Genomic DNA, 14034 nt, shown 5'->3' on the forward strand with positions numbered 1-14034 from the left:
CACTAAAAGAACTTGTGGATGTAATTTCTGAGTCTCTGGTCATTATATTTGAGAATTCTTGGAGAACAGTTGAAGTGCCAGAAGATTGGAGGCGGGCAAATGTTGTCAGAGGAGAGGCCGCTTTGCCACTTGACCTGGGATAGTTGCCTCCTGTTCCAGTGTCCCACTGAGTAGCGAGTGTGGTTGGGTGAAGGGGAGAGGAGACAGACCCTGAGGACTTTTGCAAAATAGGTAAGAACTGCAAAATTACCACCTTTGCAAAATTACTACCTTTTGATATGATTAACCCACTCATGCTGCTGACTCATGTTCAGTGTATACTACTGCCAAGACAAGTCTCACCATCCTATAATTATGCATTTGATTTTTCCTTCCTAAGTCCAGAACTTTACATTTATCTCTCTTGAAATTCATTTATTTTGTTTTTTCCCTTTTTCCAGCTTGTCAAGAACATCCTGTATCCTGACTCTGTCTTCTACCATAATTGCTACCCCTCCCAATTTAGTATCATCTGCCAATTTAATAAGTATTCCTTCATCCAAACCACTTATAAAAATGTTGAACAGAACAGGTTCCAGGACTGATCCCTGAGGAACTGGTTTCTCAAGAACAAGACCTGTTCTTGAGAAACCCATGCTGGCTCTTGGTAATCACAGCCATCTTCTCTAAATGCTCGAGGACTGACTGATGATTTGTTCCAGGTGTAGATGTCAAGCTGATGGGTTGATAGTTACCTGAATCCTCCTTTTTCCCCTTCCTGAAGATGGAGACAATATTTGCTCTTCTCCAGTCTTCTGGCGCCTTGCATGTTCTCCAGGACTTCTCAAAAATAATTGATAAATGCTCAGAAATTACATCTGTGAGTTATTTTAGTACCCTTGAATGTAAGTCATCTGGCCCTGAGAACTTACTTTCATTTAAAGAAATTAGGTGTTGATTATTATTATGGTTATTGTTATTTAATGTCATTTATAGTCTGCCTTTCTTACTGAGACTCAAGGCAGATTACACAGTGTGCGATTAGTACAGTCAATTTCAAGGGCATTTCCATGAACAATGCCATAGGGTAAATAAACACAAGTTTACAAAGACGTAGCATTACCAAGAATCCAATACAGAAATGCTGAAACAGAGCATAAGCAATCGTAGGACTGACATTAGACCACATGAAACACAGGAGCACGTATTTACAGTACAGTACATTAAAATTTTGGTTTTGCATTGTTTGCAGAAAGGTAGGAGAGTGGGGGCTTTCCTGACCTCCTCAGGCAGGCCGTTCCACTGTGTAGGGGCGACCACAAAGAACGCCCATTTACGGGTTGCTGTTGATTTCGTCCATGTGCTGGGTGGCACCCGCAAGAGACCCTGCTCAGTTGAGCTAAGTTGCTTTGGAGGAACATAGGGAGGCAGGCAATCCCATAGGTATGTTAGACCAAAGCCATGAAGAGCGTTGTATGTCATAACCAGCACCTTACACTGAGCACTGTAACTGATAGGTAGCCAGTGAAGTGACCGCAGAATGGGAGTGATGTTCATGCCCCCCCCCTGCCCTGATAGCAGTCATGCCACAGCGTTTTGCACCAATTGGAGTCTCTTAGTTAAGAGACCCCTATGCTGATCCTAGGCTGTCTGTTACTATAATTTCCTTCACAGGAGAAGACTGAGGAAAAGTAGGAATTGAGCAGTTCTGCCCTCTTTTCGTCTCCTTTTACAATTTCACGTTCCTGTCCTTGCAATGGGCCTACTGTGTCCTTGCTCTTTTTCTTACTTTGAACATAAGCAGAGAACACTTTTTAAAAACATCTTTTCCTAGCCTAAGCTCATACTTTAGCTTTTCTAACTCTCGCCCTACAAGCGCTGATTATTTGTTTATCTTCATCCTCGGTTATAAGGCCCTCCTTCCATTTCCGAAATTAATGTTTTTTATTTCTCAACTCTTTTAATAAGCTGATATGGAGCCATCTTGGCTTCCTTAGGCTCCGTTTCCAACCCAACTCACCTTCGGTGTAGCAGTATGAGAACAAAGTTGCCTCCTAAATCAAAAAATGATGATTAATGTTAAAAACTGGGCCGAGAAGAAGAGGAACAAAATTACAATCTTTGAGGGAATCTTATGCCGTAGTAACGTTGTTGTTGTTGTGAGGGACTTCAGCATCCTTGTGTGTGTGTGTGTATGTCATTTATAGTCTGCCTTTCTCATTGAGACTCAAGGCGGATTACATAGTGTGAGAGGAGTTCAATCAGTAGCAAGGACATTTCCATACAGTATCAAGGACATTTCCAAAAACAATGTCAATAGGATAAGTAAAAACAAGATTTCGGCTTACAGAGATACCAAGATTGCACAGGGGTGGGGGATCGATTAAGGTAGTCTGCCTCTGTAGTCTAATGGATCCAACTGGTTTTCGGACGGCTTGGGGGATTTTCAGTCTGAGGATGTACACAGGATCTGTGGAGGTTTGAGGCCTGCCACTTGCTTCTAAGTCCCTTGCCCTTTCTGGTTAATTAAATCTGCCAGGGCTGGTCTGGTTGACTCGATGTGAGAGGGACTTAATGTATCCTTAAGGCGGGGGGGGGGGGGCTCCACGTCCTCAAAACAGGCTGCGCTGCCCCCACTTCTAAAGAAGCCTGGCCTGGTCCCAGGAGATCTCATTCTCACTCACTCTCAAATGTGCCTTTCTTCAGCAAGGTGATGGGAAGGGTGGTGGCTGGTCGGCTTCAGGTTTTCTGGGTGAGGCCAATTATTTAGATCCTTTCCACACAGGTTTAAGCCTGATGAGAGACTGAAACAGCCTTTGGTGCCCTGATGGATGACCTTGGCAGGGAGAATGACAGAGAGAATGCCTCCCAGCCAAGTGGGCAGTGGTTCTTCACCAGCTGCAAGGCTACCGTTTCCCCTCTGCATTTTGCTTGCCCACATGCCAAGAGGTTCTGGGGTAGGGCAGCTGGGATTCTGTCAGTGGTTTTAGGACTGCCTGTTCCTTGAATTTCAGAGTTCCTCCTTCTTAAGTCTGTGAATTATTATTATTTGTTTGATTTCTATTCCGCTCTGCCTGCAAGCGGGCTCAGAGCAGATCACAATATTTTAAAATATATAATAAATAGAATAAAAATTTTGCAGCAATATAAACATGAAAAATGCATCAATTATAAGACAGCCATGCACATTTTGCCCTACCCCTCAAACTAAATAACCTACGGGGTGGGTGGCAGTCATAGATGTTTACAGAACCCGAGGGGGGCATATACTCCCCCATGGCAGGAGGCCAATACAATATCTTAGGTCAAGGGTCCCCAATCCCCAGGCCGCAGACTGGTCCGTGGCCTGCTAGTAACTGGGCTGCACAGGAGGTGAGTGGTGAGCGAGCACGGAACCAGCTCCAGGTAGCAGGCGAGGAGGGCAGTCGCTGTCTTGGGAGGGGAAGCTGCGCCTCGCCTGGCTGGCCCTGCGCTTTTCATTAGAAATGTCTTACTTTTGCTGGCTGCTTTCTGGCTCTGGATGCTCATGCTTCTCCCTGCTCATGCGCCCTGGCTGACTCCCATCATGCTTCTGGGTCTCTCTTCCCACTCCCAGCTGGCACACACGCAGTTGCTGCCCGCCCCCCCCCCCCCCCCAGTCCGTGGAAAAATTGTCTTCCATGAAACTGGTCCCTGGTGCCAAAAAGGATGGGGACTGCAGCCTTAAGTGACCCTCCTGCCTCAACCACCAAATGTCTGGCAGAACATTTCTATCTTGCTAGCCTGACAGAAGGATAAAAAGTCCGAATGGGCCCACCTGGTCACAAAGAGAGAGTTCCACCAGATTGGGGCCAGGGCCTAGAAAGCCCTGGCCCTGGTTGAGGCAAGGCAAACCTCCTTGGGGCCGGATGTTCTGTTCCACTGGAGAAACAGGCCTACATTGTGTATGCTAACTGCGGCAATATGGGATTTTGCAAACCTCTGGAATCAGAAAATTATCCTAAATAAGGATGCACGTGTGTAGTTGTGACTATAAGCCAAGAGAAGAAGAATCTACTTCTCCCGTGCAAGAAACAGAGATGCTAAATACTTGGGAAGTTTAGAATGTTTTCCAATTACCTTTTGATCCTTCCAGGTTGGTCCTTGAATCCAATAATATATTCTTTGCAGCAGAGAGAAAGCAACTTCTATTTAGCCAGATCGGGTAAGTGTGGAAGTGCCAATCCTGACCCTGGATGCCTCGCTGCACCACCCACCCCTTCTTGGCCCCGAGAGAATCTCTTTCTCTCCTTCCCTTGTCTCATGTCTTTGGTGTTTACTAGATGGAAAATGAAAAGGTCTGATGTAAGTTTGCATCCTGCGTGCAAGCATCTCGTTATTGACCTCTTGGCTTGCCCTTAAGATGGGGAAGAACGGTTTCATTCTCTGAGAGGAGAGAGGGGTTTCTTTTGTTCTCTTTTCAGGGTCTGGTGACTTTCGAGGACGTATCTGTGCATTTCACTGAGGAGGGGTGGACTCTACTGGATCCAGGCCAAAGAAGCCATCAGAAAGAAATCATGGAGGACAATTGTCAGGCTGTGGCCTCTCTGGGTAAGGGTCTCCTTTCCCATAATTCAAAGGTGCTGAAGGCAGAAATGGCTCCTTCTAAGAAAGACTCCCGTAGGGGCCTTCCAACAACCTTGACAATATTTGTATTTCTATAGGGCACTCGCTCTGCAATTAGAAAGCATGGCGTAGAGGTGTGGGGCTGGAATGACTCCACCATTGTCAGCTTGGAGGGAATTCAAAGTCTCTTCATGAAAAGCCTTCTTGAATTACCTACAAACACCCCTGCTGCACGGTTAAGAGCGGAACTGGGCCTTCCCTCTCTCCGGGCACGTGCACATAACGCTTTCTTTAATTATTGGCACAAATTGAAGAGAGCCCCTGCAGATCAACTTTCAAGCTTCTGCTTTTTAGCCAGTTAAAATGATCCTAAATGGCAATTGAAATATAATTGTATTCTTCAAACATATGATCTCCCAGATGTTATCTCTGGGACTTTTAAGGCGGACTTTAATAGCAGGGAGCAAATATACTCATATGATGCTGCCCTTGACAGGCAAGTTATACAAGAAAACAAATCCTCACCTTGGTTTAAGTTAATAAAACCAGACCAGACCAGGGCACAATACCTACGATCCAACCTAGTAAGTTACCAGTAGCCCTTACTTCAGTTTGCTTTCAAACTATGCAATCAGCCGTGCTTGAAGGTCCCTGTTCCAAGACCCCAGTTGCCCAGCGTCTCTGCTTGTGTGGAGGCTCTGAGCCAGAAGATCCGGGCCATTATCTACTATTATTGCCCACTATACCCATCTCCCAGAATGAAATTTTTAAGCTCAATTTTAGCTCGGCTCTAGACAAGATAAAGACAATATCGGAGCCTTACTGTCTGAGGAGGAGGCAGTGACCTCGTACAAGGTCACTCTTTTTGCTCTTGCAGCAGGGAAAATCCAAGAAAAGGCTGTGACAGAAAATGGCTGCCTCTTGGCTGCATGTTCTACAGAGTAATTTTTATAGTGTTTTTATCGTATTTGGCTCGGGTTGCATATTTTATTTGCACTGTTGTTTATACAATTGTTTTTGTCTTATCGTTTGTTACGGCCAAATGTTATGGCCAATTGCAATAAATTCGAGTATGAGTATGAAAAGAGATTTCCTTGCCCCAAGGACCTTTGGGCCTCCCTTTGTGCATGAGGAGGGTAACAGTATGAGGAGGGTGAATTGGGGTCATTCCACTGAGTTCATTCTACTAACATTGTAGGCTCAGGCACAGTTGAACATGCACGAAAAAGGTATGGCAGAGCCTTGAGAACAAATCATGAAAAGCTGGATTTTAACAAGTGAAGTTTTAGTCCTTGTCACGAAGAGCTTTCCTGCCGAATTCCTATGTGCCAGGCTGCTATTAAAACCAAAGGAGCACATCCTTCCATAAGGGTGGTAATCTGGAGGAAAATGCTGTTGTGAGCCCAAAGCAGAATTGGCAAGGCCATTCCATTTGCCTGCACAGTGTTCAAGAGCACTCCAGCATGCTGCAGAAGTAGGGAGGTCTGTTTGGGTCTCCCTGGTTCACATGTAAAGCTCTCTTCCAGAATGCTGTTCTGCATTCGAGTACAGGAAGAGATCTGCCAGAGGTCCCTCTCTTCCAGCCTCCCCATTTCCCTTAGTGGTCAAATATAGTCCCTGGGACATTCACAAGCAGAGGAGTAGCACCTAAGCCCCCCTCTGGGATTGCCCTGCTGGCAACCAGCCTTCAGAGAGAGATTGCATCGAAGTATGGAGGTTCCACCTTGTCACCTTGGAGGCGCTAGGCCCGCTGCAGGGAGACGAAAGTGGATTTTAAGAGGTGATAGAGAGTAATGCTAGGAAAAGTGGAAGGCAGTAGGAAAAGAGGAGGACCCCAAATGAGATGGCTGGATTCAATAAAATAAGCCATGTCCTCCAGTTTGCAGGATCTGAACAGGTCTGTTAATGATAGGATATTTTGGAGGTCTCTCATTCGTAGCGTTGCCATAAGTTACAGAGCAACTTGACAGCTCATAACACACAACACAGAGAAAGAGGGCAGAGCTGTTTAATTCCTGCTTTGCCTTAATTTTCTGTTGCAAGGGAAGCTGCTCAAGCTGGCAAATATTGTGAAGTTGTAGCCTAGGCATAGATATGGTACATAAACACCTGGTTTCTTAAGTCTTCAAGGACAGATTAATTGCATCCTATGGCACCGAAAGAACTTGATAATGTAAGTTCATTCATTACTCTCTAGTGCCACCCCCACCAACCAAATTGTAGACCCTGGTAGACACTTGGCTGTAAAGAATCTGGTGTGTATCCTATTGGTGTCGGTCTGCACTCTGGATGTGCTCAGATGGATGCCCCTTGGGGCCAGAGGACAGACACGGGAAACCCATTTGGGTAACAGGTGCCAGGTTCACTCCTTGGCTTTTCCATGTAGCTCTCTTTACTGCTATGATTGGACAGGCACCCACAATACCAATTGAGCGTCTACACAGACATTCCCCCCCCTTTTTTTGGTACCTACCATTCCCCTTTCAAAAAACAGTAAGGAACAGCTATATTGTTATTGCTTCATGACATGTGGTAGGCAAGGTATGATGAGGCCCCCAAGCTAATATTACAGCTTTTTTACCAAAACATAACTTGCCTCCAAGAGTATCTGTATGCTGTATGAACTTGATTCCCCCCCCCCCCCCGACAACCCACATGATAAAAGTGGCACCACAGGTTACACCTGCCCTGTAGAGCTGGCCACAGGAGGTTCACTTGGCAGCTTTCTTGCATCAGTTATAAGATGCAAACTTTTCAAAGATAGTGGCACCATTTTTGCTTCTGTACCTAATTTTATTTTTATTGAGATACCCTTTTCTCCCCAATGGGGACCTAAAGCAGCTTGCAACAAAGATGCAGCCCAGCCTTTGCAGGAGGTTGGGCTAGATGACCCTGGGATCCTTTCCTACTCTGTTTTCTTTGTTTATCCTATATGAAAACTTAAAGCCAATTAATACATGGCAGGATTTCTCTCCCGTATAAATTATTTTGTTCTTTTGTTATCTAGAGCAATTAATGGCCTTCTTTCCTTGATTTGACTTTTCCATTAAGGTCTTACCTCTTTCCTCTTCATTCTAGAGGCTGATGGTCCCCAGAAAAATTCTGGGGGAGAATTGCAAAAGCTCCTACTGGAAGGGGAACAGCAAAGAATAAGCAATGGAGCAACATGGAAGAGGGAAGATGAAACCTCTGTTTCTCAGGGTGCTGAATGCCAGGGCATCCTGCCATGCCGTGACACAATCAGTTGCCCCATCTGTGGAAAAACATTTATTTATCGTTCAGTGTTTAATACCCACTGGAGAATTCATACAGCGGAGAAACGATATAAATGTGCAGACTGTGGAAAGAGCTTTATTCAGAGTACACATCTTATTTTACATCAACGTATCCATACCGGGGAGAAACCATATAAATGTGGAGACTGTGGAAAATGCTTTGCTCGGAATGCACAGCTAACTATCCATCGACGTACTCATACTGGGGAGAAACCATTTAAGTGCTTGGTGTGTGGGAAGGGCTTTGCTCAGAGTGCAAACCGTATTGCTCATCAACGTACCCACACAGGAGAGAGACCCTATAAATGTGTGGAATGCGGAAAGAGCTTTGCTCAGAGTTCACAGCTTATTTCACATCAACTTATCCATACTGGGGAGAAGCCATATAAATGTGTGGATTGTGGAATGCTCTTTGCTCACAATACAGAGCTTACTGTTCATAGGCGTATCCACACAGGAGAGAAACCCTATAAATGTGTGGACTGTGGAAAGAGCTTTGCTCGGAATACACAGCTTACCATCCATCGACGTATCCACACAGGGGAGAAACCATATCAATGTATGGACTGTGGAAGGAGCTTTACTCAAAGTACACATCTTATTTTACATCAACGTGTCCATACTGGGGAGAAACCATATAAGTGTGTGGACTGTGGAAAGAGCTTTGCTCGGAGTACACTGCTCCTTGCTCATCAATGTAGCCATACCGAGGAGAAACCATACATATGTGTGGACTGTGGAAAATGCTTTGCTCAGAGTGCGCAGCTTGCTATCCATCAATGTATCCACTCAGGAGAGAAACCAAATAACTACTAAGATTGTGCTAAATTATAAATGCTTAATTGGTGTCGCCATAAGTCAATTCTGACTTGAGAGTACTCTCTTCCACCAATTAAATAAATTCTGATTTCTTAAATAAATAAATGCTTCCACTATGGCAATACCATAAGCTACAAGTTCTCTCTTTCCCGGTGTCATGAAGTCCAGATAGGGGAATAGCTATGCCTCTTGTCAAAGGCATCAGAAAAAAAGCAAGCTGTAGAAATGTCCCCTTATTGACTAGAGGGTTTGTGCTAAATTAGGGCCATATTATACAACTTAAAATATGGTATGGATACATTGATGTAAATAAGAGCCCCGTGGCACAGAGTGGTAAGCTGCAGTACTGCAGCCCAAGCTCTGCTCACGACCTGAGTTCGATCCTGGCGGAAGCTGGGTTCATGTAGCCGGCTCAAGGTCGACTCAGCCTTCCATCCTTCCGAGGTCGGTAAAATGAGTACTCAGTTTCCTGGGGGTGAAGTGTAGATGACTGGGGAGGGTGATGGCAAACCATCCCGTAACAAAGTCTGCCAAGAAAACATGATAAGACGTCCCCCCATGGGTCAATAATGACTCGGTGCTTGCACACGGGACTGCCTTTATCTTATACAACTTATGAATTGGTTTGTTTGTTTCCCAGCTAAAATACTTGGAAGACAGTTTATTATAAAATGGGAGAAATTTGTCCTACCCTTTTAAAATGTGTTGCGGATTGTTAATAGGTTGTTTTTTAGAACTAGGGCTGCTAGTTTGCTATTTTTGCCTCTGCATCGCCTGGGTAACACTCAGGTGCTTATAAGTAGAAATTACCAATTTCCACCCTTTTTTTTATTTAGCTGCTAGCCTAGTTTGATTGACCTTCCTAAATATTGTGTGCTCTCTGTTTTATATTCCAATGTAATCCAATAAAGATTTTTCTTGAAGCCTGTACATTTTGTAGTGGGAGGGAAATGGACTGTGGCTAGAGTGTGGCATGAGATCCCCCCCCCCCCGTTGTAATTGTCAGACTATGGCATCCCTGTTATCTCAAGTCAGTCTCCCTTCTGCAAGAAGGCAGAGTTTCTTGATTCCAAAATGTTTATTAGAAAGACAGCATTCAGAAACAGAGGTCCACACTCCAAAACCCAGATGGTCTTGGCTGAACACAAGCTTTGTTAGGAATGAGGCATAAAGTGAAAGTTGTTACACTTCAAACCCTCCGTTCCCAGCCTCCCCCCCCCCCCGAGTTCACATTGCTGAGAGTCAAGTCTGTGGGAACGCGGGCTCCTCAAGGTCGGCACTGAGGGAAACAGATAAGACGCAGCATTCTCTCCCAAGGAAAGCGCGGTCCTGGCATGGCTTGAACCTGGAGGGAGAGAAAGACTAACAGCTTCCCAGATTAATATGGAGTAACTCAGGCTAAACATGACAGTTCCTGACAGCAATAACCCCATCTTTTTCTCAGTGGAGACCCAAGCTGGCTTACGTAAATCTCCTGTCCTCCATTTTCTCCCCTTTTACTCAGTTGTCCTCACTACATATAATATGGAAAAGCGGAGCTCCCTCTCACCGGTAGGATGCTCTGCACAATTCTGGACTAGAAGGGCTTCTGCATTCTTGTTTCTAATATGTGAAAGATGCTCCTGTATTCTCACTCTTAGGGGCCGAATCGCGCTGCCCACATAAATCAATTGGCAAGTACATTACAAAATATATAGCACCCCCCCCCTAGTGGCCACACAGATGATGACCAATCTGGTGAAGGTGACTCCCCTATTGTGCACTGAATTCTGTATTAGGATGTCCTGTAGATTGTGGGTACACCTGTTACCTCGTTGGCGTTAAATTACATCCTTTAAGACTTTCTGTCACATGCCAATTCTTACGAACAATTTTACTGATGTTGTATGCCCTAGGGGTAAAATCTACCGCCCATCTTATACGTGATTCCTGTGTGCGCACTTTTGGAGTGAGTAGCGTAGTCCGAGCTGTTCTAGTTGCCCTCGTCCTAGCATTCATCATTGCCCTGTACACAATGACTCGACCCACACATAGAATAATAAAAGTGGTAATAGTCGAGGCTCTAGTGTGTGGTGAAATCAATTTGGGAACACACCAAGCATTGATCAATAGATCACCCAGGGCCCCAGTCTAGTCTCTGTGTGAGCAAAGGATGTCTGCAGCCAAGTTCTGTCCCCCAAGGGAGTGGGTGTCCCAAAGAGAAGCTGGTAAAAAGGGCCATGTGCTGCAGAGAAGATCTGCCCCTCCACCAGCAGACCCAGGTCTAAGAAGACTTTCAAGCCACAAACCTTCAGGGGGAGTCCAAAGCCACAGTCCCTGAATTCCTGATTTAGTACAGAATAAACTAATAGCACCAGCTGGATTCTAGCCCTCCCGCAGCTGCTCAGGTCCCCCCCCCCCCCGGCAATACACCATTACTCTTGACTGAATGTAAGGAAGAGGAAGAGTGGAGCATCACCCACAATTTAGTGGCACTTCCTTCCAGATCTCCGGATTGCCTCCCCCAGGTGGTAATCTCTTTGAGCTGATGACCTGTGTCTTCCTGCAGATCATGAAGTATGCATTAAAGCCTTGATGTGCTGCCCCTGTTGAATCTTGGATCCTGGGGATGGGGGGCATCGGCAATTGGCAGCCCCCTGAAGAGTCACGTTCCCCACCTCCCCATTGCACCCAATGGCCAATGACTCAACCACACCCCCAGTTTTCAGTGTCTCTTTGCACCCCCTGGCCAACAGAAGAGCGCTCCAGGGAAACGGGACACTGATGGGGCTTTGTGGCTCAGCTGAACGAAGGCTGCTCTATGGCTTCACTCTCCCTTCTCGGGACAAGCCGAAAGTGGGTTGCCACCTCTAGTTTGAGAATTCCTAGAGATTTTGGAAGTGAAGTCTCAGTGAGGGGAGGGAACTCAGCAGGGTATGCATACAGTCTACATCCCAAAGCAGCCATTTTCAGCGGAACTGGACTCTGTCGCCTGGAGATCAGTTGAAATTCCAGGAGATCTCCAGTCACCTGCAGGAGGCTGGCAAACCCTGGCCCAACAGTTCCACATGGGCGCCTGCTCAGGGCGCTGACAGCCCCAAGGAAAGAACTCGCGGAGGGAGCAAGCAAGTGCCCCAGACACGTCAGAGATCAATGCTCAGACCTTTTTTAAACTCTCTGCGTGCATGAGGAGTCCCACCCCAAAAACCCGAGACTCTTCTTCCATATGAATTTAACCTCCAGTTTAGCCCCCCCACCCCCCGCCCAGCATTTCTGGACGGTTTCTTCAGACAATCTCTCACCTAACCAGCACTTTGAGGCACCTTCTCCGTCAGCCACTCACTCAGTCTCTCACGCACTTGCCCCACCTCGTTTTCCCAGAGCTCCATGCCCTCTGCAGAAAAGCATCATGAGAGAAGTGTTGGGGGGTCAGCAGCAGCAAAGGGGACTCGTGCACCCCCTCAAGACCAACGGACAGATGTGCAAAGGTGGAGTCCTGCCTTGGGGTATCCGCCTGCCTTTTTGCTTAAAGCTCTGGTTCTGCATTCTCCCTTAGCATCCCTTCCAGTCTGTATGGTAAGGTTTTGCCAGGCAAAGAAGTTCAGAAGAGCACCCCACCCACCCTTGTTCTGAAGGGGCCAGACCCCACAAAGACTTCCTCACATGGCATTTGTGAACCAGTTAATTCAGCTCTCCAACATTTGACGCCAGGGTTGTATGAACATGGTTTAAGTCCAAAAGAGGAGTTCCCTTCCCTGGCAAGACAAGATGGGCAGGCCTTGACCAAGCTCCCATCTGGGCTGCAGAGAAAGTAGAAGGGCTTATAGTCATAACAACAACAACCGCTTATATACTGTTCTTCTAGACAGATTAGTGCCTCACCCAGAGCGGTGAACAAGTCAGTGTTATTGGTTGTTGTGGATCTTCCGGGCTGTATAGCCGTGGTCTTGGCATTGTAGTTCCTGACGTTTTGCCAGCAGCTGTGGCTGGCATCTTCAGAGGTGTAGCACCAAAAGACAGAGATCTCTCAGTGTCACAGTCTTTTGGTGCTACACCTCTGAAGATGCCAGCCACAGCTGCTGGCGAAACGTCAGGAACTACAATGCCAAGACCACGGCTATACAGCTCGGAAAACCCACAACAACCATCGTTCTCCAGCCATGAAAGCCTTCGACAATATATAAGTTAGTGTTATTATTATCCCCACAATACAGCTGGGGAGCTGGGGCTGAGAGGAGTGGCTTACCCAAGGCCACCTACTGAGCTGATGGCAGTAGTGGGATTTGAACCCGTGGCTGCAATGGACTACAGTGGCTACCCAGTTGCAGGTGCACCTTATTAGCCAGCACTTTCAGATTGCCCAAATCAGACTCCTTGAGAAAAAAAATGGTCTTAGAGTCACTTCACATGTTGATTTTTTAAAAAGTGATGCTTACATCCCGAACATCAGAAAATCCCTGGCTTTCAGGCTCTTCCCCTCTGTTTGCCAAGAACTTCCTGACAGTTAGAGCGGTCCCTCAGTGGAACGGGCTTCCTCAGGAGATGGCGGGCTCTCCTTCTTAAACAGAGGCTTGATGGCCATCGGACGGCAATGCTGATTCTGTGAACCTGGGAAAGGAAACAAATGAAGTTTCAAATGAATTCCGGACGGTGAAGATTCATGTTATAAACAGATGGACTTTGTGATTTTGGAATTTTTGTAAATTGTATCTTGTAAATGTATTTATGATGCATGTTAAATTTACTTAGCACTTTTGCACCTTGCACTTTGGAAGAATATATACAATTAATTTCTAGATTTGTGTATCCCCGGTTTGTTGGTTTTTCTCAGTTTGGTTCTGGGGCAGCCCTTTGTTTCCTTACCACCTGGAGGCTGGCAAGCCTATTGACAACCTGCCTTAGATGACAGAGCAAGAGAATTTGGAGAAGAGAATTTGAGGTTGCCAGCCTCTCCTCGCTCAGGGGCAAAAGGGATCCCTGCCTCATGCAGGGAAGTCCACTCAGGCCAGCAAGTAGAGACAGTTTACATTTGCAAATCAGGTGCCCTTTTTGCCTGCACGCACCCTTCTTTCTCTGCTCTGCATTAATTTCCTAAAACTTACGCTCTGCTGCTTTCTGCGCATGTGGCTTATGACTAGCCAGAGGACCCCTGAGGGTTGCCAACAGCTAGCCCTCAGAGAGCAGCTACATCTCTTTGACAGCTTCCACACACCGAGGATGAGCAGCAGCATGCCCCTCTCCCCCATATTCTCTGGGTTACCATTAAAAATCCTGCTTTAGCTAGGCAGGTTTGTCTTCCCTATAGGTCCTTCAAAGTTCTAGACATGTCCTCGCACGTGGACTTGAACAATCTGGGATGCAGACGGCAAAAGGCAGCTTTTTGTGTTCCCAGTATTTG

At 46.3% G+C, this 14034-nt stretch overlaps 1 protein-coding gene across 1 annotated transcript in view; it reads left to right on the forward strand.

Moving 5' to 3' along the window:
- LOC129326942 (zinc finger protein 420-like) overlaps positions 1-9580 on the forward strand; it is a 35862-nt gene extending 26282 nt beyond the window's left edge. Inside the window, exon 2 of the mRNA XM_054975274.1 lies at positions 7923-9580. Coding sequence (XP_054831249.1) covers positions 7923-8654 — 732 coding nt within the window. The 3' untranslated portion in view covers positions 8655-9580. The remainder of the gene's footprint in view (positions 1-7922) is intronic.
- Positions 9581-14034: the final 4454 nt, after the last annotated feature.

Source organism: Eublepharis macularius, chromosome 4, assembly GCF_028583425.1.
Source record: "Eublepharis macularius isolate TG4126 chromosome 4, MPM_Emac_v1.0, whole genome shotgun sequence".
In the NCBI taxonomy this organism is placed as follows: Eukaryota; Metazoa; Chordata; class Lepidosauria; order Squamata; family Eublepharidae; genus Eublepharis; species Eublepharis macularius.